Source organism: Tauraco erythrolophus, chromosome 2, assembly GCF_009769465.1.
Source record: "Tauraco erythrolophus isolate bTauEry1 chromosome 2, bTauEry1.pri, whole genome shotgun sequence".
Taxonomy (NCBI): Eukaryota; Metazoa; Chordata; class Aves; order Musophagiformes; family Musophagidae; genus Tauraco; species Tauraco erythrolophus.
In genome coordinates, this window is record NC_141466.1 from 55748439 (window position 1) to 55775833 (window position 27395).

A 27395-nucleotide genomic window follows, 5' to 3' on the forward strand; every position below is an offset into this window, starting at 1 on the left:
CAGTTCTAGCTTAGTCCTATGGGAAACCGCTAACAGTGCTTTAATCTGGAATGAGCGTAATGTCTGTTCCCTTGCGAGGATCCATGCTTGTTCAGTGCTTGCTTTGCCTGGTGGGAGTATCAGCTAAGATGCTAGATAAGAGTAGGAATTTGGTGTGGTAGTGGCTTTTTATCGGTATCTGTTGTGAAGTCCCATCTTATATACATATATATAGATGAAAAATCAAGAAATATCCCAAATAATACTGTCAACCACTTACTAAAGCCAGTTTTTAACAAAAAATGCGTTATTTGGGTGTAAATAAAAAATAAATTCTTTTGTATTTATTAGTATACAAAATCGTTTCTATTCATACCTGAATAATACTTTTTTAAAAAAAATCAGAATACAGATGTAATTAATGGGATTTCAGTTCTGTGTGCATGCTCATCATTCTGTGACTTTCCTCCCTACCACATTACCTGACTCCCTTCAGCAGAAAGTGAGTGTTTTAAAAGGAAAATTTACTTTAAGCTTTAGAGTTTTGAAAAAAAATTCCATACCACACAAAAGGTATTTCAGAGCAGTTTCAGAAATGCAGTAGCTGAAGAATGTGCAGAACAAACTCCATATAAGCGTGTTGATTTTAAGCTTAGTGCCGTAACATTATAATTTGTCAATCATATCTGAGCTTGAACTTAAAGGCCTGTTAAATGATTGAACTGGTTGTTGTCCTACGGAGCGTTCAGGGGTGTGTAACTTCAGACAGAATTGCTTAGTCAGTGTAATACTGATGTTATTTCAAATCAGAAGTTGATCTGTATAGGAATTTTAGAATAAACATATGCATTTGTCATACTTAATACTATTTTGATTTGGTCTTTTTTTTTTTTTAATGCAGGTTTGTTGTTGAAGGTCATATTCCATATTTGAACGTTTTTCAGCATTTTCCGGAGAAGATGAAATTATGTGGACTTGATCTTAAGATCTTTTGTGTAGAGGTAATTTTTTTCTTAAAGGGAAAGATTGAAAAACCCCACCAAAACCTAGTTATCTTGTGCTATTTTAACTTTTCTGGTCACCATACTAATAAATCAATTCTGTTTTTATGTTGTTGTTGATGTTTCGCATTATTGGAGCCTGTGCGGAAACCAGTGCGCTCGCTCTGTGACTCGGAGTACTTTAATCTTTAACCAGTCTTGTTAAGCTGATAGCCTAAGTTAAAATGAAATTGATAAGTACTTTGCAGAAAAAGGTATTCAGAACTGCTCTTGGAACACTCAGAAATAGGATTTGGCTTCATGTCCAAGAGCAGTATCCTTTTTGGTGCTTATTTAAAGTATCTCTTGAATTTGTAATTCCATATTCTTTTCATAAAAAATGGTTTAGATGTTATCTCTTGTTCTGTTTCTTGCTGTACTGGTTGAAATATATCAGACCTAAAATCTACATAAGGGGTTATGGCCCTCCTAGAAGCTGAATAGATAATCTTGAGTAAAATGTACATTTCTCTTATTTAAGGTTACTGTGTATTGTGGTAATGATTGCCCACTTGTGTTTGAGTTGCAGGAAAAACGTTTATTATGGAATTTTGAAGTGTGCAAATAAAACCTTAAGTTTTAAGAGTAGACAGCAGCAATTCTGCTAACAGGAAAAGCTTGGGTTTGGTCTGCTATAAGGTATTTGTAGCCCAAGCTCTCAGTGATGATGTTGCAAGAAATTTTACTGTTCTCCAATATGTAGCAGGTCATGAGTTGTTCAGAAGCTAATCTGTAGCATTTTTTTTCATCACTGCTATCCTGTCTAGGTAAATAATTATTACGACCTCTTGATTTCTTTTTCTATCTTTAGGTCTTTCCTTAATAGAAAAGATACATTACATTGAAATGCGGGTGAAAACTCTTTTAATTCTCAGCCTCTCTCCTCCTTTGCCTCTGTCCTTTGGAGGTGTTTTTGTCTCTCAAAACATAGAACTTGTATTCTGGCCTGACTAAATAAAATAACTGCCCCCCAATCCTGCAAATCACACAGATGAAATTCTCCTATGAATTTCGGCTGTAAAACTTGTACCATGCTTCAAAGTGGGAGATCTGGTTTGCAGAGAGATGACAATTGCCCTTGGAGGATCCTGGTGCCTTCTTTTGGGATAGAGCTGTTTCCGGCATACAGGATGATCTGATGCCGATCCTGAAGGTGATTTCATCACTCCCTATTAGCTTACTTTCTCCCAGAGTTTTCAGTTTGGGTTATTCTACTGTCCCTCCATAAGCATGCTTCTACTATGGATTGTAGCATGTCCTGATGTTGGAGTGAGACTTCCCAACTTGAGAGCCGCAAGCTGGGCAATTTAATTTCATTCCATCTTTATATCAAAGAGGAAGTCTATCCACTTCACCTGCTGTCTTAAACACTTATATAGCATATATGCACTTTCTTTTTTTATTTTACAAACTGAGGAAAACAAGATGGAACCTAATTTTTTTTTTTTTAAATTTAATATGATGAGCCTGTATCTACTGTGGTCTGCCATTTAGCTTACAGGAAATTGCTGTTCAAAAAGCTGAATTTGTGTAACTTTTAACTTCCGTCTTGCTTGTCTGTGATACTGACACCTGCACCCCTCACTTCCGAAGTATAAGTAGATATATGTACTAATCAAGTCATCTCTTAGCTTTGTTTTCATTGAGATACATAGGTAAAATTCTGTAAGCTTACTGTACAGGTTTTTTTCGAGCCACTACAGTATTAATGTGACTTCCTCTTTCTAGGAGTATCTGCTCCCTGCTTTGCCTTCAATATTCCTGTAGTAATGCATCCTCAGGTTTATTTAGTTTTAACTAATTTTTGACTACATCATTGGGCTGATAATTGCAAAAACCTTACTAGCTGTGTCCTACACCTTATGTTTCAGAACTGATCTTGCTGCTCATTGCAGCACTGAGATTACCAATAGCTCACTGTATCTGGTTTTGACATCTTGAGTTTTGAGAAATTCAAGAGATGAGGTTATTGTCCTGGAGCAGGAAGTCAGATTGTGTAATACTCCATCCTGAAAATACAGCCTGCATTCTTTTCTCCTTGGTGTTCTGTATATAATATTCTAGAGACAATTATTTTCAAAACCTTTTTGGGATTATGACTGTTAATAACCAGGCAGGTAAGGTGCTCTAATGCCATTATTTGTTTTGCTTCAAGCATGGCGAATATCAGCTGCAAACATGTTCGAATTTTTGAGTTTTTTGATCAATACATTTCGACACAAAAACGTATCAAAAGTTTTGATAACTGACAGGACTGCTCAACGTGTCTCCTTTTTGTTTCAAACTGATTTTTTTAGTGCACTTTATTGTGTCCTGTGCTAATTCTCTCCAGACCAAATTTGGATCAAGAAGTAGTTATGTTATAGTAGCCTGAAGGATTTGAAGTCACACTAAATATCATTTTATCAGTTAAGTGCAACTGAAGCCTAACTTGATAAGGCTCATCTTATGTAAAAACATTCTCAGTGGCTCAAAGTTGTTTTTTTTCAGTAACAATTTCCCAGATACCCCAAATATACTGCATTTGTACAGGATTGAAGTTGTTATAGCTTTAAAAAAAAAAATGCAACAATTATTACAAGGTGAGTCACATTTACTTTCTGTCTTTCTGTGTAGCGAGGTGTCTATGTGTACATGCACAGGGTTTTTTTTTTATGCCTCGTCATTTAGTAGTAGTATTTCATATGCAAGGAATGTGACTCGTCCCAGGCTTTCCAGCTGATGAACTTCTGGGCTGTGTAATACAGGAATGAAGTCCGTATCACTGACGATTTTTCCGCGTCCTGCGTACAGTTCAGCAATTAGAGGTGATTGCAGCATCTGTCATAGAAGGAGAGGCTGAGAGCGTTGCGATTTTTATCACATGAGACGAGAAGGCTGGGGGGAGTTTCAGTAATGTGTATCAACACCTGACAGGAGGGAGTGGGGATGGAGTCAGGCTCTCTTGGCGATTTGCAGTGGAAGGACAGGAGCCAACGGGCACAAATTGAAATACAGAAAATTCTATTTAAACATAAACCTCTTTTACTGTAAGCAAGATTGAATGCTGGAACACGCTGCCCTGAGCCGCTGTGGAGTCCACATCTTTGGAGATGAACAAAACCTGACTGGACACAATCCTGAGTAACTCGCTGTAGTTGACCCTGCTTTGAGCAGAGGCGTTGGACTCGACATCTCCAGAGGTCTCTTCCAACCTCAAGTATGCTATGATTCAAAGGCTACAGTATGCCTTGTATTCTATTTCACATTTTCAGTGTAGGTGCCAGATAAGCCCTTCGTATTTTAGTAATGGAACAGCTACTAAGAAGAGTGTATTTTTTCATTCTGCCTGAACTGAACTTTTTAAAAAATATCTGCCACAAAGGTTATTGTTTCTGGACACCTCTGTCCAGAGTCTGGGAGCTCTGGGCTTAACCGCCTCATAAAGAGAAAAGGAGCCTCCACCTCTCCGTATCGTCTTTATCATGATGCATAACTTTCAGACACGTGTCAGGTCCTAGCTCGAGATAAATACTATTTCATAAGTATTTTATGAAGGATGAAAGTACTTTTATAAAAGATCTTTGTGTAAAATGAGTTATCTTCCATATGTGTTTAGCTTTCCATTGCTCCAAGTCTCTTTTCTAAGCCTTCATTTGATTAGTCATCCTATTTATCCCTTTCTCTATTAAAATCATGTGTATGTTAGAAGTTAGCCTTTGGTAAATGGGTTTTACCTAAATGCACAGTGAGAGGGTTCACAGGGCGAACAGCAGCAGTAGCTGGATGCTTCTGTTTAGTTCTTAGTTCAGAAGTTCTAAATTCCCAATACTAGAGAAGTTTTCATCTCACTCTGTGAAATTTCATTTTTCTGAAATATTCTTATTCCATTTGATTAAAACCTTTTTTTTTAATGCATCAGGAAAGAAGATGATACTTAAGTTTTGGGTTTTATTTTTTTCTTGCTATTTACAATTTGTTTAACTACAGTAAATCATTGCTGATCTTGAGGCTTGTTCCAGCAGCTAACACGTCTTTGATGAGCGCAGTCATCTTTTTCTCTTTTAGGTGGAAGTCGTCTTTGTTTCCTTTTTAATGCACAGGGCTTTTAAAGCCTGGTCATAGTTAAAACAAATTTGTAAATTAGTAGTAGTATGCGTAAAGTTCAGTGTCTGATTTGCTTTCACCTTGTTTTATTTTTACTGATAGTATCTGTCCTCCAGTGGATCTACACACAAATTTCCTCTTTGTTTCTGAAGGAAGCAGGGATACATCCTTAAGATACATCCTCTATTTTGATTTTAGGGATATGTCTGTGTCCTCATATAAAATTGACTAAAGCTTCTCTTCTCTCTTGAGCTAGCAACAACTTGTCCTTGCCATAGATCTGGTTTTTGTTACATCTTTGACTCGGGACTGTATACTTGATTATATTTATGTAATTATTTTGTTTGTGCTTTAAAGTTGTTCTACTTTGCTGTCTCAAATTACCTTTAGCTTTCATTACTTTTTATAAAACTCATTACTTTTTGGTATATTTTACCCTTAATGCACTGTAGATTTTTTTAACGTCAAAAACAGAAATTATTTTTGGATTCTCACGTTAACACACACGCAGAAACTTAAATGTGCATGTATACATAGGTAAGCAGGTCACTCCCATGGCTGTTGGGCAACTTGATTTACTAAAGTATTGAAGATAACAAACACGTCACTTTGGGGTATGTGCTGTGTGGAACAGGATAGGTGTAGTCTCATAAATATCTTTCGGATCCTGTTGTTCTGACGAGCTTCGGGAATGGTTGTCTTTTTAGATGCACAAGTATCTGGACTTGGCAAGGAGCCTGATGTGTGACCTCAGTGAAGTTCCCTTCTCTCAGTCTCTTCTCCAACTTTAAAATTTTAAAACCTCTTATTCCTAGAGTTATGAAGACTCTCTATTTTCCTCAAGGGTGTAGGGGCTAGGAGAAAGTTGAGCTTAGTGGGTGTTAGATAAATTCTGTGTAGAAATTGTCCACCAACCTGCCCTCAAAGACAAAAGGAACAGATGTTTATCGAATTCACTTGGGGTGTAAAAACCCCAAGCATCGCTACAGGCTCGGGGAAGAGTGGCTGGAGAGCTGCCTGGCGGAGAAGGACCTGGGGGTGTTGGTTGACTATCGGCTTGATATGAGCCAGCAGTGTGCCCAGGTGGCCAAAAAGGCCAATGGGATACTGGCGTGTATCAAGAATAGTGTGACCAGCAGGAACAGGGAAGTGATCCTGCCCCTGTACTCGGCACTGGTGAGGCTGCACCTGGAATATTGTGTCCAGTTTTGGGCCCCTCGCTTCAAGAGAGATATTGAGCTCCTAGAGCGGGTCCAGAGAAGGTCAAGGGGCTGGAAAATAAAACTTATGGGGAGTGGCTAACGGAGTTGGGGCTGTTTAGCCTGGAGAAGAGGAGGCTGAGGGGAGACCTGATTACGGCCTACAAATACTTGAGAAGGGATAGTGGGGAGGTGGGGGAAGGGCGCTTTACATTAGTGATGGGTGATAGGACAAGAGGAAATGGAAAAGCCTCTTCAGCCTGGAGAACAGAAGGCTCCGGGATGATCTTATAGCAGCTTTCCAGTACCTAAAGGGGGCCTACAGGAAAGCTGGAGAGGGACTTTTTACAAGGGCATGTAGCGATAGGACAAGGGGCAATGGATTTAAACTGAAAGAGGGCAGATTTAGGTTAGATATAAGAAAGAAATTCTTTACATTGAGGGTGGTGAGGTACTGGAACAGGTTGCCCAGAGAAGTTGTGGATGCCCCATCCCTGGAGGTGTTCAAGGCCAGGTTGGATGAGGCTTTGGGCAACCTGGTGTAGTGGAGGATTTCCCTGCCCATGGCAGGGGGTTTGGAACTAGATGATCTTTGAGGTCCCTTCCAACCCTAACCATTCTATGATTCTATATAAGCTTAGTCAGGGGAGATTCAGGTTGGATGTTAGAAAGTATTTCTTCTCTGAAAGGGTTGTCAGCCACTGGAATAGGCTGCCCAGGGAGGTGGTTGAGTCCCCATCCCTGGATGTGTTTAAGAAAAGGGTGGATGAACTACTTAAGGATATGGTTTAATGGGAGATCAGGAATGACTGGACTGGATGATCTCTAAGGTCTTTTCCAACCTAGAAATCTATGAAATGAAATCTATGAATTGTCCTTGCTGCTGCTTCTGCTCTGGAGTGTGGACATGGAATGGCTTATCTATATAAGCCTTTCTCTTTTATCTTTTTTTTTTTTTTTTTCCTTTTTTAATCTTAGTTGGAAGTAGCTGCACAATTCTAAGTCTGTCTGAAACCTTCTGTCTTCTGAGAAGGCTACTGAATGCTTCAGTGTTGACAGAGTGTCGTTGATATACCTTGCTGTCTAGGAACCTATGTCTTAAAAATGCTTCTTTTTTGTTTTATGGTTTAATTCCATAATGTCTTCCTCTATGGGTTATTGGGTTTGGGGTTTTTTTAATCCACTGAGTATTGCTGCCTATAACAAGAAATGTACTTATTTAGCCAGCTTTGGCCTTGCAATGCAAGAAAATTAATATCCAGGTTACTTTTTGATTGTCTTAGTATACATTTTTTTGTTTGTTTCCTTTTACACATCCTACCTCCAACTTAGCTATAGTAACAGAAGCACTGTTTAGTTTGAATTCTGCTCTGTGTAATTCACCTGTTTCCATCCCTAGATGTCTTGATTCTTAAATAACTTCTAGTGTTAGTCTTCAGATTTTTGCATGATGCAGAAATGGTTTCTAAACTTCCAGCTGAGAAGGATGTTAGCATCTTCCTTACCTTGGCCTGTGGAACATTCTTGAATGCATCCTGGTAAAGTGGCAGCAATGTACTGTGCTTGTCAGAAATCAGTGTTGTGGACAAGAGGAGAACAATCATGAAACTGAAAAGCACATGTTGGGATTTTCTCCCTTTCTGCCACCTAACTGAAAGGCTTCTTGTTTCTTTCTTCTCCCTGATATCTTTTTTTTTTTTTTTTTTTTTTCAGGCTTAATAGCTTATCATTCTACATTAAAATGATGTCTGGTTTTGTCTATGTCAGATTAGGCCAGTAGCCCTGGGCAGCTTTCCATTGTGTTCAGTTTAATAAGAATTTTAATTTATGCTTCATTATGAACTGATGTTGGCTTTGATGGGCAAAGGAAGAGTTTGAAAAGAAGAATTTGCTACCTTAAGAAAAGGTCTGATTCATCCAGGATCTCCCTTTTCCTTGAAGTAACCTGTGATAGGTGTTGAAGTAGGTGCCATAATGTATTTATAAAGCAGACTGGAAAACTTTAGCTCTATTGAGAATGTGCCACTTCAGTGTGGAGTGTTTTATTCTGTCTGATGCTTTGGATTTACCTTATTGTATTTGAATTGGAGGAGTATATACCTTGCACGCATGTGTGCACACACCTTTCCTAGCTTGGATTATTAAATTTCTTTCCTCTTTTATTTGGGAATGAAAGGCTTACTTTAAACATTGAGAGATGATCACTCTTCTCTACACTGTCTGGAAAACTTCCAGTTCTTTGGTTTCTCCTCTTACAGCATTCTATAGCTTGTGTTTTCTTTTTGTTCTTCTCTTCCATGTCCATTTTTTTCTCTACCTTTTTTTTTTTTGGCTTGGTTTTGTTCTTGGCAGCACTTTTGTATCCATATTTCTCTGCCACTAATCCTTCTGCCACTCATCTTTCTGTGTCAGCTTCAGTCAAACCTCACTTCTGCTGAGGATTTGAGAGATCCGATTTCTGAGATGAATTTGCCAAGATATCCCTCTACTATCAAGGATTCTTCTGTTTTGCTTCTTTGTTCCACATGCTTTTCTTTCCAGCAGAGCAGCTCTTGAGTTTTGAGTACAATTAGGAGTTACAGACTTCCAGTAAGACTTTGTAGTAATTTTGATTTAGGTCCCCTTTAGCTATCCCATCAAGAGGGGAGAAGGTTTTTCAGAGCAGCTCCTTGTGGGAGCCAGAGCTTCAGTTGGCCCTCTCCTCTCCTGACCTCATGAAGGTTGCTTGACTGATGGGATATTTTTAGCTTCCATTTTTCCCATTACCATTGTATTATTTTGTTCAGGATCCTTGCCAAGCTAATCATTGTAGAGTTCCTGAATCTCCCCTTTTACATTTTTTTTAAATACTGCATATTAATGTGGAGAGTCTTTTGATGTTTAGAATTTCTTAAGATTATTTAAGAAACATTTGTGTTTGAGAGCTCCTCGGTTATTTCCTTGAAGCTTCTTGTGTGTAAATTATCTGGGCCTCTCCTTTGTGAAATACTCAATTTTATCAGATACTGGTTTGTTTTTTTGAAGACATCATTTTTCTCTTCCTTACATATGATTTTAATGAGATGAATTTGTATTCTTTTTCCAGTTAGAGAACAATCTTGTGTTTCTTTATATTTGTTTCATGACTTATCTGTTTACCTGTCGCATTGAAATTCAGGAGTTTGGGTGGGGGTTTTTTGTTTCCCTACTTCTTATAGCTTCATCGCCCTTACCTCTTGTTCCATTGCAGAGTATCTGTAGTGCTGTTTCTTGCCTTTTTTTATCCAGGAGGTTGTCCCTGAGCACTATGCAGTCAAATTCCCCCTCTGCTTCAAAAGAAGGATTTTTTATTTATGGTTTTCCTTTTATTCCGTGATCCCGCAAGAAAAAGAGGGATATGACAGACCTGTCTGGGAGTGTACTGACGTACCAGGACTGTATTTGGAGGTCTAAAGCACATGCTTTAATATCTAGGAGCTACACGTTTTTGTATTGTTTACTATCCTGCTTGAGGATTTAAACCTACAAGGTTTAAATTCAGGACTTTTATCCTTGTCCAGTACTACCCAGTGCTGGACTTCTCTTCCAGGTTCATAACGATGATGTAATGTTAATCGTTTGCGTTACAATATGCTTAAATGTTGCTGAGTTTTACTGTGACAGGAAGATGAAAGATACCGAACCTCAGATTTAGCCCCTCTTTCTGATTCTCTTTGTTGTGTGCAATGTTACAGTTGGAACACGGTTATTAATACTTGCACTGTATAAACATTTTGGGCCCTGTGACCATCTAACAACGCAGTTACTTGGTGAAAACTGGTTGGAGATGTGCCACAAAAATGCATTTGAATCAATTCTGCATTGTTCAAGCATAGTAAAAGCCATTTTGTTTTGTAAATTTAGCTGACAAGTTTAAGTAGTTTAAGACGCCTCCTGATTTTGATTTCCCTGTGAATGTTGGGGGCAGAAGAACTGTCAGGTAGCCTGGAGGAAAACATAAAATTGGAGGTTTTCTCATGGATTAAGGAAGGAAAATTGTGCAATATTTTGACGGTTACCTGCTGTGTATAACCAAAACTAAAACTTGGTTGTAGTCCTCAGCTTTTGAGGCAAATGGCTCAATTTTAGAAGTAATTTGGCATTCAATCTTGATTAATTTCTAGTCATCTCTACCAGCTTGTTATAAAGTGTGAGAGGGTTCATGTAATTTATGGTGCAAGGATTGGTTGAATAATTTGGCTATGTTCTGACCAGAAGTAGCATCAGTGTTACATGTTTCTTGAAAACTAGTTCTTTGAATTTGCGCTACTGAATAACACATGGAAACTGTCTATCATTTCTGTGTCTAAGTGTATTGCTCGGCTTATTCTCCTTGGAAGCAATTGTCTGCATTTTCTTGTTGGATACTTTGAGCTGCTTCTGTTTGGTTTTGTTTCCTACGGTCAGGAGCATATCACAAATTGATAAAATATTTTACTATGTTTGAAGTGCCTAAAGATTGATAGGATCTTCCTTGCCTCCCCAAAAGTAGCTACCTCTCTCGCTTACTGAGAGCATTTTCATTAGATAACTTAAATGTAGATACTGAAGAAGGACAGATTGAGATTAGCAGAGGGCCTGTTGTTAGAGTATTGATGCTTCTCTCTTCTTGCCTACACTCAGCTCTCTTCCTGGACGACTGGGCAATCTCATAAAGTTTGCACGCTGCTTTCATTCATGGTGGTAATTCTTCCCACCTTGCACCGAGAACGAAGCCTAAGTACTTTTTCGTTGTTCTTTCAAATACAGGGAAAAATAGTATCTTCTCACACAATAAAATAGTGGTGAACTTTATTGCAGCACAGGAAAGAGTGAGGTCTGTACTCAAACCGTGTGGTGCTCAGGGAAGAGCACGATGTCTGTGAGGACGACGTTACTTAGGAGTGGCTGTAGAGCACACTGCTCATACCCGCCTTTTCCACACAGAGAGCAGGGGCTAGTTATTCTGAGTAAACTCTAAGCTTAATATGGCATAAGCTTATATGGAGCTGTAATATTGACCACTGAAGATCCTTAGAAATCTCATGATGACTGTTTTTATCATTGCTAAAAATATAGATATTTGTCCTGCTCTTCAGCCTAATGCCTCTGTTAGATTTGCTGATATCACTCCTTGATTTGTACCCAAATTGGATGCAGTGTGACTGAATGCTTTTATGCAACGTATTTCATGTTTCATTCTTTGTGATTGCTTTATATCAAAGATGCTATTTATGGTACTTTAATTTCATCAACTTAAAAGCAGAAGGATTAGCATTTGCTTCATTACAGAGTTTGAGTATGTGAATAGAAGTTTATAAACTTGACAGTATTTCTTAAGTGCTCGTGTTTCTTTAGTTGTGGGTGTGGATTTAGTCTCCTAATTATAGTACTCTTCTAGGAGGGGCATATGAAGTGAATCACTGTTCTAGGGCTTTATGGCTTTTTTTGTCCCACTGTCTAAGGAGGAGTGAAATTCCTCTGTATACTTTTGTATTCTGAATATTGCATGAGGTCACTGTACTGAAATTCTTGCTGTGAAAATGTTTTGTACCATTTGGTGACTGCTTTGGTATTGATAATTTGGTAAGTGACAACAATGCATTCTCTAAACTGACATTACTGTTTTGAATGCTAATACGTTAAATCATTTTCTAGTCTGAAGATGGTTTTTAAAATAAAATGGTCTGCTGACCATTTTTGATGAGCAAATCTTGTAGAAAAAAAGTACACCTTATATAATTGATGTAAGTAAAGACTACCTACACTTGCAGAAGTAATTTTTGAAGAAGAATGATAGCTTTAAACAAAAAATCCCAGTGTAAACAAAAGTATACCTACAAGTTGCTTAGTCTTCATCATTCTATCCAGTCTTGTTTTTTCACTTTTATTCTCTTCTTTCTTGATAAAATTCTTAATCCTATGTTATGAGCAGTTTGGAACAAGTCTTGAAAAAATGCTGTACTCTTGATCAGATTTATTGGGAGGGAAAAAAGAAAAAAGGCAAACTTTTTCCATTCTGCATCTACTGAAATATGTAATTTCTGAGCTTCACAATTATGAGAACACAGATGAAGCGAATACAGCTTGAAATTTGTCCCATTTTCTTCCTGTCCAAATGTTGGCTTAAAAAAATATCTGAAGTCTATTTGAAGAAAATAGTAGTAAGTAAAGGAAAATTGGGTAGAAGGGAGAAGACCTTAAAAGACAAATACAATGCAAGTTTGGGGTTTTTTATATGGCATTATTACAGTGGGTAAGAATTATACATTAGCTTTTGGTTTTCTTTAAAAAAAATTATAATTCATTGACCCATGAGCTGCTATTAAAACACGCAGATACGCTTTTTTTTCCACCAATATCTGCTCTGTATCCAAGCACACTCACAAAGTACAACCTGTCAATCAACAGATTAGTCCATGCTGGTCATGTTCATTAAATAGGAAGTGATTTTATTTTTGAAAAGAATACAGTTTGTGGCGTTCTCTGAAGGCTGGTGTTATCAATGCTATTGTGTTCATGTACCAACTTTAGTTTAAATACCTGTGTGATCTTAATTACGCAGGTTTCTGTAATCCCTTCATGATCCTGTTTTTGAAAATGCCGTTGTAGCCCAGCTACGTTGGAATTAGTTTCTAATAACTCTTGACTTCTAAAAAGGTACTGGAGATCAAAACAACTTTATGTTAATGTATAAATCTATCATGCACCCATACCTTAAATACTACACGGAATTCTGGTTGGTTTTTTTGCTTTTCTTACCCTTCCTCTTCTCAAAGCTGTAGATGAACTAAGAGGTACAGAGTCACAGCAAAGACCATGAAATGTAGGGACAATTTTCCTACAAGAAACAGCATTATCTACTTACCTTTCAACCTAAAGAAGACGTGACTAAGAGGAAGACGTGGTGATAGTTTGTAGAATATGTTTAGGAGGCAACTGTTCAATGTCTTTTCCAATACAAGGACTGGGAGGTGTTGGAAGATTGCTGGTCTGCAGGTTCAGAATCAAACAGCAGGAAACGCGGCTTCATGTGTTTTGTGGGTAGCTGGTGAAACTCCTCGTGTTAGGATATTTTGGATGTTAAAAGGGCTAGATAGTGACTGGACAAATGCCGTGAAGGAAAAGGGATCCGGAACTAAAAAATGCAGAGATTTCACTGCTAACTCAGCCACAAATGGTGTGAAGCTGGACAGACGTTTAGTAGTGTCATTGTGGCTTGCTTGGTTCATAAATTCCTCCCTATGCATCTCTCTTGTTTGCTGCTGGATGCAGGGTTAAATAGATCTTTTTGGATTGATGTGGTACAGCCACTTTTTTACTCTTTTTTTTGTTGTTCTGGGATTTCGTTGTGGTTCTTGTGTTCTGGGGAGACTTTTTTAAGATCGTAAACTTCATTTTTCATTAACTAGTTATCTTGCAATAACTCTTTTTAAAGTCATAGTTCAAGCCTTTAAGTTGAGTGAACTAAATACCATCCTTTAAAGTTTCAGATTTAGACATCTGGGAATGTTTCTTATTCAACTTGAAAAATGTTGAAGAATGATTAAATGGTAAAAGTATGCAAAAAAATAGATAGAATCATATCTCTAGCCTATGGCAAAGAATCCTAGACAGTTTTCTTAAGTAAAAAATTTGCTTTTTGAAAAAAGATTTTACATGCTTCTATTTTTCTAGTGATCCTTTGGTTTGTTTTGCTGGAGGAACTAAAGGAATTTCTTGTTTAAAAACTCACAATTTAAAATTCCTTAGTGTTTGGTAGAGATGATCCCAATGCCAGGAGGAAGAAGGAACACTTGCAAGAAATCTGGCCTAGAAATGTGGCAAGAGGAGAAACGTGATAAGCCAAGTAAGAGTAAATAAATTCTGGGTCATGGGGGAGCCATCCTGGAATGGCAGAGATGGCAGCTTAAGGAGTTTTGCACTGTACCCATGTTATTTCTAAACAGCCTTCAGTTCTGTGCAATTTTTCTTGGCCCTAAAAGTAAGCATAGGTCTCAGATTGGTGAATAGATTAAGCTAATGCTAGCTTATTTTCATGTCTTTGAGTAGCGAGTAAGGTTTTAAAGTTAAGCATATGGAATTTAGGAATTACTGGAATGAATTTGCTTGTAGCTGAGGCTGATGTATATAAGTGTTGCAGAGTGTAGTCATTAATCATTTCATCTCATATTGTTTCAAAACCAAGATAGCGTCTTAGTTTGGCATGCGGATAGCAGTGACCTGCTCCGTGCATCTTTTCCTTTTCTTCATTTAATTTCGCACGCCGTGCGAAGCCAGCACGGTTGCAGATTTGGTTCTTTCTCTTCGTTTGATGCTGGTCATTCCCCCTCGTCACGCGATGGTGCCTTCAGCTGCCTGGTGGCTGCTCCTCCAAGGCCGGGCTCTCAGGGTGGTGGTGTGCTGCTCTATCGCAATGTGGAAAACTGGGACAAAGAGACCTGCCTGAGGCAACAGGGTGGGTTTGTGGCACCAGCATGAGGAAACCTGATTTCCTAAATTCTGTAAAGTTGTCCCCATATTTAAATTTTTTTTTCACACTGGATTTTTAAAAGAATTTCATATCACTTACTAATCTGCTGCTGGCTGATACCCGTGTCTTCAAGTCATCGCGCAGCTCATAGGAAACTGCTGCCATTTGGATTGTCTCACACTCCAGGTTTTGGTGGATTGCGTGTTTATGTTTTAGTGTGGGTCTGATTCAAACAAAGTAATTTATGACTAAATCTGTAAATAAACTCATGAATGCAGGTCAAAATGTTTGCTCTGGTTTTGCCCAGAGTGTCCAGACTGGAATGAGAATAGCTTTCAGCTGCCTTGGAAAGTGTATCCACCAGACTGGCTTTTAGACACGTTCCTCTGTTTGCTGAGGTCCTTTTCTCAAAATATTCAAAGTCTGGTGTGTAAGAATCTCTTTTCCTGACTAAAATTTAAATGAGCTTAATAGCCATATGTTTTGGGGGTTTGGTTTTTTTTTGTTTGTTTTTTCTTTTAGTGGTAACTATTTAAAGAATTCAAATTAAGACAGAAGCCGGTCATTCTTGTTTATTTAAAAAAAAAAAATCTTCTAAGAGGTATAAAATTCTAACCATACAAATTCTGCTAATCAGCTGTGCTGCTTTTACTTTCCAAAACAAGTAGTGATTCCTGCTTTGGTCTGCTGGTGTTTTGAGATACCTTGTAATCTTAGTTTTGTCGGAGGTAGGTGTCTGTCTATCTGTGGGATTTTATTTTTTTCTGTCTAACTCTATTTTTTTTTTTTGTACATTCTAACAGGTGCATGCAGTACTTGTTCAGGATAGAAAGTAGTGCAGAATGAAAAGACGCAAGGGTGAGGCTTTTATTTGAAAGAAAAAAAAAAAGCTGAGGAGGAAGTTCACTGCTGAAAGGGTTATTGTAATCAAGTTTATCATGGGAGCTTGCTGTTGTGTAACAGAAACTCTAGCTTGTCCATACCTGTCTTTAAGCATTACTTAATGGAGAAAGAAAACAAACCTACCAAAATATTTATGAAATTCAATAAAATTTGTTCCCAAACTCTTAAATTTCAATACATTATGACAGTTCAGCTTCTTATTGGATTTCTCTCTCTTTGTAGAAAGTCTACATTTTTTAGAAAAGTGGTATTTGTCAGAGTTAGCTTGTGAGCATGAACAGGCTAACGCTCAAGCATGTGTCTCTGTTGGTTTAATAATATTGAAACTCATTTATTCAAAAACCACTTTAGCCAGGAATCATGTAATGAAAGAGATGTCTTCCTCTGAAAGCAGCATATTAAAAGGTTTCCTATGCATCCAATGAGAATATCTTAACTTTTTTTTTTTCCTAGTAGAGGAGTACATCTGTACTGGATGTTCAGTTAGCTTTTCTCTTGTGTGTGGGTTGCTGGCTTATCCACATGCCATCTAGAATTCTTCAGTAAAAACTGTGTCAATTTAGTGCAGTCAAATATCGTAGCACAGATAGATTTTTTTTTTCTCTCAAAAATGCATAAACATTGTTTATTGAGTCATCTTATAAAATTAATCTTTTCTATAGAAAGATCCTTTTCACTTCCTCTGAAACAATGATCAGGAGTAATTTGAGATTTTAAGATATAGTAGCTGTTTCAACTGAAACAGTTATCAAAGGAGAGAGCAAGAGAGTAGCTGCCCGTGTGACAACTTCTGTGATTTTCAAATGGTATCTCGACTTTTTTAAAATTTTTTTTCCTCTGCCCATTTGTTGCCAGGCAGACAACTTGGGCAATCTGTTTGCCTGTCTTCAAGGTGGACAAATTGATTTTTGTTTTCCTGTTTTAACTTTTCAGTGATCCTTTCTGCTCGATGACAGGCTTGTAAAGCAGCAGCTTCAGTTGTGTGCTTGTTCTCCTTATGTCTTTTCTTGTGGAAGAAATCTCACGAGCTGCGTGTTTCTTAGCAGTTATCTAAATGGAGTTGTAGCAGTTTCATCTGTCTTTGTTCTTCTTGTCATTTGGTTCCCTTTTAATAATTCCAGGCACACCCTCTTGCTGTTACATCAGCATCTGTATGTGATTCATGGATATCAGGGTTTGAAGAAATGTATCTGCTCGTTTAGTGCACATAAAAATGGCTGCATCGAGTCAGACTCGCCGCTCCGTAAATCTGGTCTCCTGTTTCTGATAGTGACCTAGGAAAGGATGTAGGAGCAAGGTGCGGTGGTTCTCCCCAGTATACTTTCACACTCTCCAGTGATTCACAAGTCTGGGACATTTCTGTGTAACAGTGGTAACAGTGCTTACAGTGTCATAGAATCACAGAATGGTTTGGGTTGGAAGGGACCTTTAAAGATCCTATAGGATCCTTACCCTATGCTCTGGCAAAGAAAGCATCTGTGAAGAGACTACACAGAATCTAACTGCGCAACAGAGTTGACTACATGAATTTTTTTCCAGCTAAGTTAGATGGCAAAGAAGTTTTAGGAGTATTGCTTATTTTTTAAAGATTGTGTTCGTAATAATACAGTGTTAAAGCACGTTTAATTTGTGTGTGATGGCTGTTGCATTAGTTTGCTGCTGTTCCAGGTGGGGTGGTGATGGTCTCTGAGAGGTAGATAGAGGTTAGGCAAGGGGAAGAGAAAAAAAGTCATTTAAAAAATATACATCAGCAAGATTCATTGGTGCGTGTTTGTATGGAAGGTAGCCAGATTGGCAGTACCGTGAGAGTACACAAAAAAAAAAAAAACCATGGAAAAAAATATTTAGTAATCTAGGAGTTAGGCTTGCTGACCACATTAAGGATCCAGTAGGTAACGATTGGTTCACAAGGTCGTTTCATTCAGTTTTAAATACTAATTTGGGTGTAAATTTCACAGCTGATACAGTTATTGTCTTTACTGTCAATTCTTTTATGTAACCTGCGTGCACTGTGGCTGGCGTCGTCCCACATCAGGCTTGTGCTGCAGATGACCAGATATATCTGAACCAGTTGAGCAGCAGAAGCAGAGTAAGGTGAACCAGGCTCCATAGAGCACTCGACTCCTGTGCTCGTTTTTGGTACCTAATTTTACCTGACCTAATTTTAATTTTTTAATGTGTATTTCAGTGCAGTCTGCATTCAGAGATGTTTATGCACAGTAGTGCATCCATTTGATTTATTACTTTTACAATAAATATATTTTGGTTTATGGACATGCCTTGCTGGATTGAACCAAAATTCTGGCTTGTCTTGCAAAAACCGCATCTCCAACTCTCATAACTTGATGTTCTCCAAACCTTCAAGTTAAATTGCTTTCTTAGTCCATTTCCTGAGAAGTTTGGTACACTATTTTTCAAACTTGGTCTAGGTTGAATTTGTTGTCTTTTTAAAAGGCCTTGCTGTTTTTTAGGAAATTGCAAGCACACTCAAACTCCAAATGCCAAAGATTCCCAGAGACCTACAAAAAGTCGATAATGAAAAAATGAAGTTGGACCCTATTAGATTCCAGTATTAAATGGTCATTAAAAGAATCATTTGGGATGATGTTCCACTGCTGAACATGAGCAGCACAGGTGAAGGTAGAACCTTAGAGAATGTGCAGCCGTGGGAAGAAAGGGTTCCAGATGGAAATTCAGAGGTGGAAGGATGGACTAGGAAGAGAACTGTGCTGTGGAAAAAAAGCACTGAACAGGAGAGGAGCATGGATGGAGGGAAAATATAAAAGGGAGAATTTAAAACAACTCTCTTCAGAAAGGGTAGAACACTATTACAATAAAATAAACTGGACTGTGAATATGTAAGTAATAGCTGCTGGCATACTGTCCCGATACAGGAGAAGGAAACGACCTATACAGTCATCGAAGAAGAGAGTCAGTCAGACCACATTTAAAGCAAGAAGCTATGGAGACTGCAAATTAATCTAGAAAGCCAGCCAATGCGTACTGTTTTCTACTTGTTGATCAGCAACATTCTGATATTGTCCAAACAAGTAGGAGAGGCTGCAATCTTGGCTTACCCAAAACAATTACCTGTTACTGTGATCTGATTATCATGCTAATAGTTTGGCTCGTCTGCTTCTGAAAACCAGCTTGTTCTTTTCTAACACAGGTGAAAAATTTCATGTAACTTTGAAAGATAAAGGCAACTGATTTAAATAGTCTCATGAATGTTTATCATCATGAAAATCTTGTTCTAGACACTTCTTCACCGACTCAACAGTGTGTGTTTTGTTCTCCTGTGCTCAGCTGAAGTCGGCAGCAGGGGAAGAGAAAAGAAAAAAGTTTTCTCAAGTAGTACTAATCTTCTGTACTGCTTTCTGGAGAAGACCTGGAGCCACCTTATTTGTCCCATGTGGGAATAAGATGCAAAGATTTTAAAGACAGAGCTGTTAAGAAAGGTTCTCGGTAACCCCTGTACCCAATCTAGACAAGTTATTGACTCTGTCAGCGTTGTTGATCGGTCTTGAAGAAATCCCATCTTGCGAAACACCTGAAAAGGCTAGCAGGTGGCATAACTTTAAAAGGATTTTCTGTCAGTCTTCCTGAAATTATTAAGTGCCCTCAAGGGTTTGTAACTGAGTCTTATATGTGAAGTGTTTCCCAGGTTCTTGAAACAAGGTGAGGGCTCAGTAACTCCACGTGCTAATGGACAGGGGAGTTGTCCTAATATTTAGCACAGAAATAAAACTTGAAAAATATGTAATGCGAAATTATTTAGTTTATGATTGGAAAAGTGAAAGTTACACTTGGAGAACGTGTGGCATATGATCTAACACTGTTGTCTAAGTTCTCCTCCCTTGGGGTTTAATCATGGGGTGCTGGAGGCAGAGTTTTTTCACCTGAAGGAGGGAGGCCCCAGCTCTGGATCTTGCTTTCCCAGTTGATTTGCTGGTTGACTTTCAGTGCAACTTGTTTTATCAGGTTCTTTTCTTCTGGCAGAGACACATGGCTAGGTAGAAGGTGATAACTTTTATTAATTTCGAGACTGCATGTTTGCTGTATCTTGCTTTTTCTTGGTATTGTCCTGACATTTGCTATCATTGTGTGGAATTTGGGTGTTCTTTCTGTTTTAACCCTCTGAGGACATTATGAAACTTTGCACAATAAGAGATCTGCTATATGAACTCACAGGTCTTTCAGAATTAAACAGTATGAACAGGGTGTGTAGTGACTAGTGAAAATTATCAGTGTTTGATTACTGAAGTAAATCTGCCGTCTCCTCATTCCTCAACCTTTCAGCCTTCAGCCCTCTGCTATGATGTGTCCTACTGAGATGTGATCTTGTGTTGGATCCAGCTTATGCTTGCAGTTTACAGTTCAAGAGATTGCTGTGTGCTCCTGGCAGCGTGGTGTTCAGTTCAACTTGCATGGTTGTGACTCAGTGCTGTGTTGTAGAAACATGAGTACTACAGCGAATGTTTCTGAGCTTAGGGGGTTAAGCCCTGCAAAGTAGCAATTGATTAGGTTGATCTTTATGGTGGGCTGGTATGCCCTTCCTAGATCTGCACGTCTCAATTGTGTTTACATCTCTTTACGAACACACATCAGCTAAGAACAGTTTTTTGTCTGCTCACACTCTTCAAAATAAGCCAAGTGTTAGCTCTTGGTACTAGTTTTTATTTGTAGCTCTTACACCACTTGTGTTTGCTCTTCAAAAAAAAAAGCAAGCATCCGTTGTCATGGTGAAGCAGAGCATTTTCTAGCCATTTTGGAAAAAAATCAAATTGCCTTCTCTAAATTGCAAACAAAAGCTTTGAAACAAAAGTCCGTGTTGGACATGAGGAGGAAGGGATGATTCAGTAGTACCAAGGATAGGAAAGGTGTCTCCTTATCCTGATACAGTGAGAGAAGCTCAGCTATAAAGTGATATAGAGGTCTACCTTGAGTCCTCTAATTAAGAGCTGTGTTCCTTAAGGTACCTCTGTGTTAAATTAGACTATTCAAATGACTTCACTGGTGGTAGTTTAATGTTTGAGAATGGGAATGCTTCAAATTATTGAATTACCAGTGTCTTTATTTTCATCTGTGGTATATTATTAAGAAGCTAGTAATTCAACTGCTTTTCATTAAAGGGAAAAATATATTTCCTTTATACCTAATTAGGATTAGTATTTATGTAATGCTTTTATTTGAATTATCTGGGACTTTAATTTTTCTCAAAATACACTCGAGAAGTTACATATGATTCAGATTTTGTTCCAAGATTGTTTTGGTATTCAATTTAGCATGGCTTTTAAGAGGAATGGGAAGTACTGTAAGCCTGGTCTTCGTAGAAGTCTGGTAATGCGTGTTTTTCTTGTTTCTCAAGATAGTACTGTAGCAGTCTAAGCCAATTTTTAACAGTGTTTAGAAAATATAATCAACATGATACAACTTCCTAACTGTTACAAAAAGTTGCATGTGTAATAGTAAGTGACAGCAGAATTATTCATTTGCTTAAGCATGTGTTCATGAAGTTAAGCAAGTCTGAACTGCAGTCTGAGGGGAGATAATTTAAAAAAAGAAAAGGAAACGTTGGCAATCATTCAAAACAATAAAATTTGAGCATTGGCTACATAGCTTGTATTAAAATAGATAAAACCAAATGATTGAATAAAAACACATTATTTCAGTCTTATTGTTGTAAACGTGATTGCTCTATTTTTAATCTGGTTTATAAAAAAAAACAGAAGCCTGAATTCACTCTTGTTCAGGAAAATTTTGAACCTCTGCACAAAGTGTAAACTCATGCTAAATTCCTTTTAAAGGAAAGTACCTTATGCACAAATTGATTTGATAAAACGAATACCTAATAAAGTGCTCTGCTGAATTAGAACCTAATTCAACTAAAGCAGAAAAAGTATTGGGTTTTATACGTTTAAAATGGTAAAGTAGCCTGAACAACTGAAAGTTGCCGTTTTAAGAGGTGAATTCAAGTAATCATTTAAAATATAGAGAATCAAGAACGTTTAACAAAGCAGTTCAGGTATTAAGAAATGTGGGTCAAATCTTACAGTCCATACTTACGCAAACTTAAGGTCCTGCCGAGTTCATTATGAATAAGCATGTCAAAATCTGTCTGTAGGTTATGTTGTCCTCTAGCAGGAAAACCTGAGTAGAAATTGAGAAAACTTTCTTCATGCAGTCAATAGTTTTGAAAAGAGGATTGCAGATTTATTTTCATGAATAAATATGCAAATATGGAATTTAATATTTTTTAAATGAAATTATAGTGAAGATTCTCTGGAAAGATTCTAGAGAATGGAGACCTGCTGCTGAATGGCAATGGGGACGTGGTCACAAAGACCAAGGCGAAGGCTGAAGTGATGAATGCTCTTTTTGCCTCAGTCTTTGCTCATAGAAGTGGACTTCTGCAATCCCAGGCCCTTGTAAACCAGTGAGAAAGACTAGGGGAAGGCAGACTTACCCTTGGTGGAGAAGAAGCATGTCCGGAAATGTATAAACAAACTGGACACGTGAAGGTTCATGGGTTGTGATGGGATGCTGCCACAAGTGCTGAGGGAGGTGGCTGGTGTCGTTGCAAGGCCACTGTCAATAATTTTTGAAAAAGTCATAGTGACTGGGGGAGTTCCTTGTGGACTAGAAGAAAGTAAACATCATCCCTGTCTTTCAAGAAGGGCAGGAAGGAGGATCTCGGGAACTAAAGGCCTGTCAGTCTCATATTGATCACATTCCTGTTGACAAATATGATAAATACATAAACATATGTTGTGGAATAGCCGCAGATGCCAGCATGTGCCCCAGGGTTGACTGACTGGAAAGAAGCGTTTCAGAGAAGGTGCTGGGAGTGCTGGTAGACAAGATGCTGTGAAGATGAATGTGAGCCAGCAATGTGCCCTTGTGACAAAGACCACAAACATGATCCTGGGCCACATTAGGCAGAGCATTGCCAGCAGATCGAGGGAGGTGATCTCTCCCCTCTACTCAGAACTGCTGAGACACATCTGGAGTTCTGGGTCCAGTTCTGGGCTACCTAGTACAAAGGAGATATGGACATAGTAGAGTCCAGTAAAGGGCCATGAAGACCATGAAGGGAGTGGAGCATCTGACAAACAAAGCGAAGCTGAGAGAGCTGGGACTGTTTGGCCTGGTGATGGAGAAGAGAAGACTCAGGGCAGATATGGTGTGATAACTGCAGGAGGGTGCAAAGGAGGAAAACCAGCTCCTCATCAATGATATCCAGTGACAGGATGAGAGGAAATGGGCACAAATTCAAATACAATAAATTCCATTTAAGCAGAAGGAAAAAGAAAACATTGAGGAACTCGGTGCCTTCTTTACCTCAGTCTTCACTGGCAAATGCTCTAGCTGCACTGCCAAAGTCACAGAAGACAAAGGCAGGGACTGGGAGAATGAAGAACCACCCACTGTAGGAGAAGATCAGGTTCGAGACCATCTAAAGAACCTGAAGGTGCACAAGTCCACGGGACCTGATGAGGTGCATCCACGGGTCCTGAGGGAACTGACGGATGATGTTGCTAAACCATTGTTGATCATATTTGAGAAGTCGTGACAGTCTGGTGAAGTTCCCACCAACTGGAAAAGGGGAAACATAGCCTCCGTTTTTAAAAAGGGAGAAAAGGAATACCTAGGGAATTACAGGCCAGTCTTTGTCACCTCTGTGCCCAGCAAGATCATGAAGCAAATCCTCCTGGAAACTATGCTAAGGCACATGGGAAAAAAAGGAGGTGACTGATAACAGCCAACATGGCTTCACTAAGGGCAAATCCTCACTGACAAATTTGGTGGCCTTCCATGATGAGGTTACAGCATTGATGGATAGGTGAAGAGCAACTGACATCATCTACCTAGACTTGTCCAAAGCATTTGATACTGTCCCACACGACATCCTTGTCTCTAAACTGGAAAGACGTGGTTTTGATGGATGGATCACTCGGTGGATAAGGAATTGGCTGGATGATTGCACTCAAAGAGTTGTGGTCAACGGCTCGATGTCCAAGTGGAGACCGGTCACGAGTGGTGTTCGTTAGGGGTCAGCATTGGGACCGGCACTGTTTAACATCTTTGGCGACATGGACAGTGGGATCGAGTGCACCCTCAGCAAGTTTGCTGACGACACCAAGCTGTGTGGAGTTCTGGACACACTGGAGGGAAGGGATACCATCCAGAGGGACCTTGACAGGCTTGAGAGGTGGGTCTATATGAACCTAATGAAGTTCAACAAGGCCAAGTGCAAGGTCCTGCACGTGGGTCGGGGCAATCCCAAGCACAAGTACAGGCTGGGCGGAGAATGGATTGAGAGCAGCATGGAGGAAAAGGACTTGGGAGTGCTGGTGGATGAGAAGCTCAGCATGAGCTGGCAATGTGCGCTTGCAGCCCAGAAAGCCAACCGTATCCTGGGCTGCATCCAAAGAAGCGTGGCCAGCAGCTTGAGGGAGGTGATTCTGCCCCTCTACTCTGCTCTTGTGAGACCCCACCTGGAATACTGCGTTCAACTCTGATACCCAAAATCAGAAGTACATGGAGCTGTTGGAGCGGGTCCAGAGGAGGGCCACGAAGATGATCTGAGGACTGGAGCACCTCTACTGTGAAGACAGGCTGAGAGAGTTGGGGCTGTTCAGCCTGGAGAAGAGAAGGCTCCGGGGAGATCCTGTAGCAGTCTTCCAGTACTTAAAGGGGGGCCTACAGGAAAGCTGGAGAGGGACTTTTTACAAGGGCGTGTAGTGACAGGACAAGAGGCAATGGATTTAAACTGAAAGAGGGCAGATTTAGCTTAGATATAAGGAAGAAATTTTTCACTCTGAGTGAGGGTGGTGAGGCACTGGAACAGGTTACCAACAGAGAAGCTGTGGGTGCCCCATCCCTGGAAGTGTTCAAGGCCAGGTTGGATGAGACTTTGAGCAACCTGATCTAGTGGAAGGTGTCTCTGCCCATGGCAGGGGAGCTGGTACTACATGATCTTTAAGGTCCCTTCCAACCCAAACTGTTTTATGATTCTGTATTTCATGGGCTTTAAAGCTAGTACGTTTCTCTTTGCAGTACTGCAGTCTGCCTCCTTTCTTGTATGTGCGTTTAATCATAGAGAGTGCTAAAAGAATCTATGTAAATAGTTCTGTATTAAATAATTCAGAATTTAACATCAATAACTAATTTAAAATCATTAACAAATACGATAATAGAGCAATCGGATGACACCCTCTAACCCTGTCTTTCAGTCGTGGCCTGCGTATGAAGAAGTGTTCAACAAAATGCTTGAGCTTGCAGCGTTTTTAGACCTGCCTCGTTTTCCAGATATAACAGACAGCTGCTTTCTTCATCCAGACATGTTGTGCATGAAGTACTTGATGGAAGCTAATTTACCTGGTAAATATTTTCCCAAACCCGAACTGATAAAATTTTTCTTTGCTTTATTAAACTCTAGCAAAAAGACTCAAATTACTACTTTAAAAGTGCCTACTCTTTTCCTTCTAATTTTTTCTCGTTTAAGCCTGAACTGAAAGATAACTTCTATAGAAAGCCCCTTCATCAAACATTTAGAGTATGTATTACTGGCCCAGATATGCAGGGGCACCCTGGTGCTGGCTCTCTAAGGCTGTGGAGTGGATACTTCATTTCAAATCTTTCAGTATCCATGTGAACTAAGAGGCACTAGTTGAATTCACGTGATCTATTAACTGTAGCTAAATGATTCATGAGGTCGAGACCTGATTGCTTAGCGCTGGAATTGTCTCGTATATAATATTGACTGTATAATCTATAATATTGCATATAGCACTAATTTTAATATTAACAAGCAATGCTGCATTAACAAATCAGCTGCTGTTACTTGATTTCTGATTTAGTTTTCAAATCATATATTGCACAAATATTAAATATTTTTGTTTATCCTAAAATTAAGTCCTGAATATCGAATTGCCAAAGAAAGACCATTAAGTCCTAGTATGTGAACTGTCTGTTGGGCAGAATACAGTTGGATGTTCTGTCAAATACCACTATCACTGAAGATGAATTTTACAGACAAATAGCCTGTAATTTTTTTTTTTTCTCTCAAAACATTCCAACAATTAATAGTTTGGGGGTTTTTATTGTCTTATTTTGCAATTAGTTACATTGAATAAAGCTACTTGGCTTTCCTATTTACTCACAGTTGAATGAAGAGATAACCAACAGATTTAGGGCTAAAGTTCCAGGGTAGAAATTCTGATTTTGTAGTTTTACACCAGTGTTGTGATCCTATAGAGGATCACATTATTTTTCAGATTTTTAAGGTGTCAATTGAATCAAAGACAAAGCTAGAAATTTGTGATTTTCAGATTTGTTACAGAGAAATACAAAGCGAAGTACTCTTTGAAAATTACTGTAGAGGAATATATTGTCCTTTACTTTTTCCTTGCAACTAAGTTTTTGTCATGTAGAAGCATGTTTTTACAAATTGAAAAAGGACTACTCTTTTTGTCTAACAACTCCTAAAAAAAATAGATTAAGCAATGAACTGGCCATGTTTCTTAGGACACTAAATACTAATGAAAAGGTCGTTTTAAGTATCTGAAATAAAAGAAAATATACTGACAGTATTCATAAGAAAATTTGGGTTCCAGGTTTTGTTTAACTTTTACTGTTATGTACAAGAGGATTAAAAATGAGTTCCTTCTGAACTCTTTGTAAGCAGCAAAGGAGTATAAAGTATAGCTGGATTAAGGTTGTACTTAGTCATACATTGCTAACCTTTGTGGAATCTGATGGTGATGCAATCAAGTCCTGTATTTCTTGCTGAACAGGAAAGGTGAGAAATTTGGGGGATTTGTATCCGTGAAAAATAAGCATAGAGTAATGAGAGACTCTATAGACATCATACTGCTGCTTTTGGAGCTGGAGCTGTATCCTTCTGACATAACCTGGCTTTACAGTGTAATGCCAGTTTTAACCTAGGCTGGGATTGTTCGTACCTCAGCCGCGATTTGTCGGGCTAGCAGTGAACGTTGCCCTGCCATGCTGGGCTGCTGTTCATACCCAACTAACTTCCTTAAAATGAGCCCTGTTGCTCTTTGCAGTACTGAATCCGTCCTAGCGTGCATGTTTAGTCAACATGCAGGAAAAAAGTTGGTGACAAGTTTTTGGCTTTTGGGGTTTTTTGGAACTATGTTTATGTAGATTTAAGATATGCTTTCCCACAACAGTGTTCAGGATGATTTAACAGCATCGTTTGAGTAACATCAAAATGCTTTTAAAAATGTGATATTTTTCTTTTTTTCTCCATGTGAATATATAATAAGCCACAACTGTTTTCCATGTAATCACTGTGAAGGTTGCCTATTATTTTTAAAAATGCCCAAAAATACTTTTCAGCCTGAAAAAAAATTGCTGTCTAATGGTTCTAAAAGACTTAAGCATTGTCTTCCTTGAATGACCAGCATATTTGGACTGTAAAAGTACTTCTAGCTTGTCTCAACATACTCATTTTATGTTTTTATTTACATTAATCAGATGAATTGCATAATTGGACTTGTCGAGTAGTGAAAAAGACCTGTATCGGAGAAGTGGATTTCCTGACTCTTGTGCCTGGAAATAAGTCAACAAGAAAAGTGAAATATGATGTTCTTGCTGTAGCACTTATTGTAGTAGTGCTCAAATTATTGTTTTTATTAGATGATCACTATGAATGGTAAGTGTACAGGCCAATCAGTAGCAAAGCCCAGA

The 27395-nt window shown here is 38.7% G+C and overlaps 1 protein-coding gene across 1 annotated transcript in view; it reads left to right on the plus strand.

Moving 5' to 3' along the window:
• Positions 1–27395, plus strand: part of TAF1B (TATA-box binding protein associated factor, RNA polymerase I subunit B) — a 51491-nt gene that overhangs the window by 14019 nt on the left and 10077 nt on the right. The window contains exons 8-10 of the mRNA XM_086608376.1: positions 881–980; positions 24914–25061; positions 27183–27360. Of these exons, the coding sequence (XP_086464502.1) occupies positions 881–980; positions 24914–25061; positions 27183–27360 (426 nt within the window). The remainder of the gene's footprint in view (positions 1–880; positions 981–24913; positions 25062–27182; positions 27361–27395) is intronic.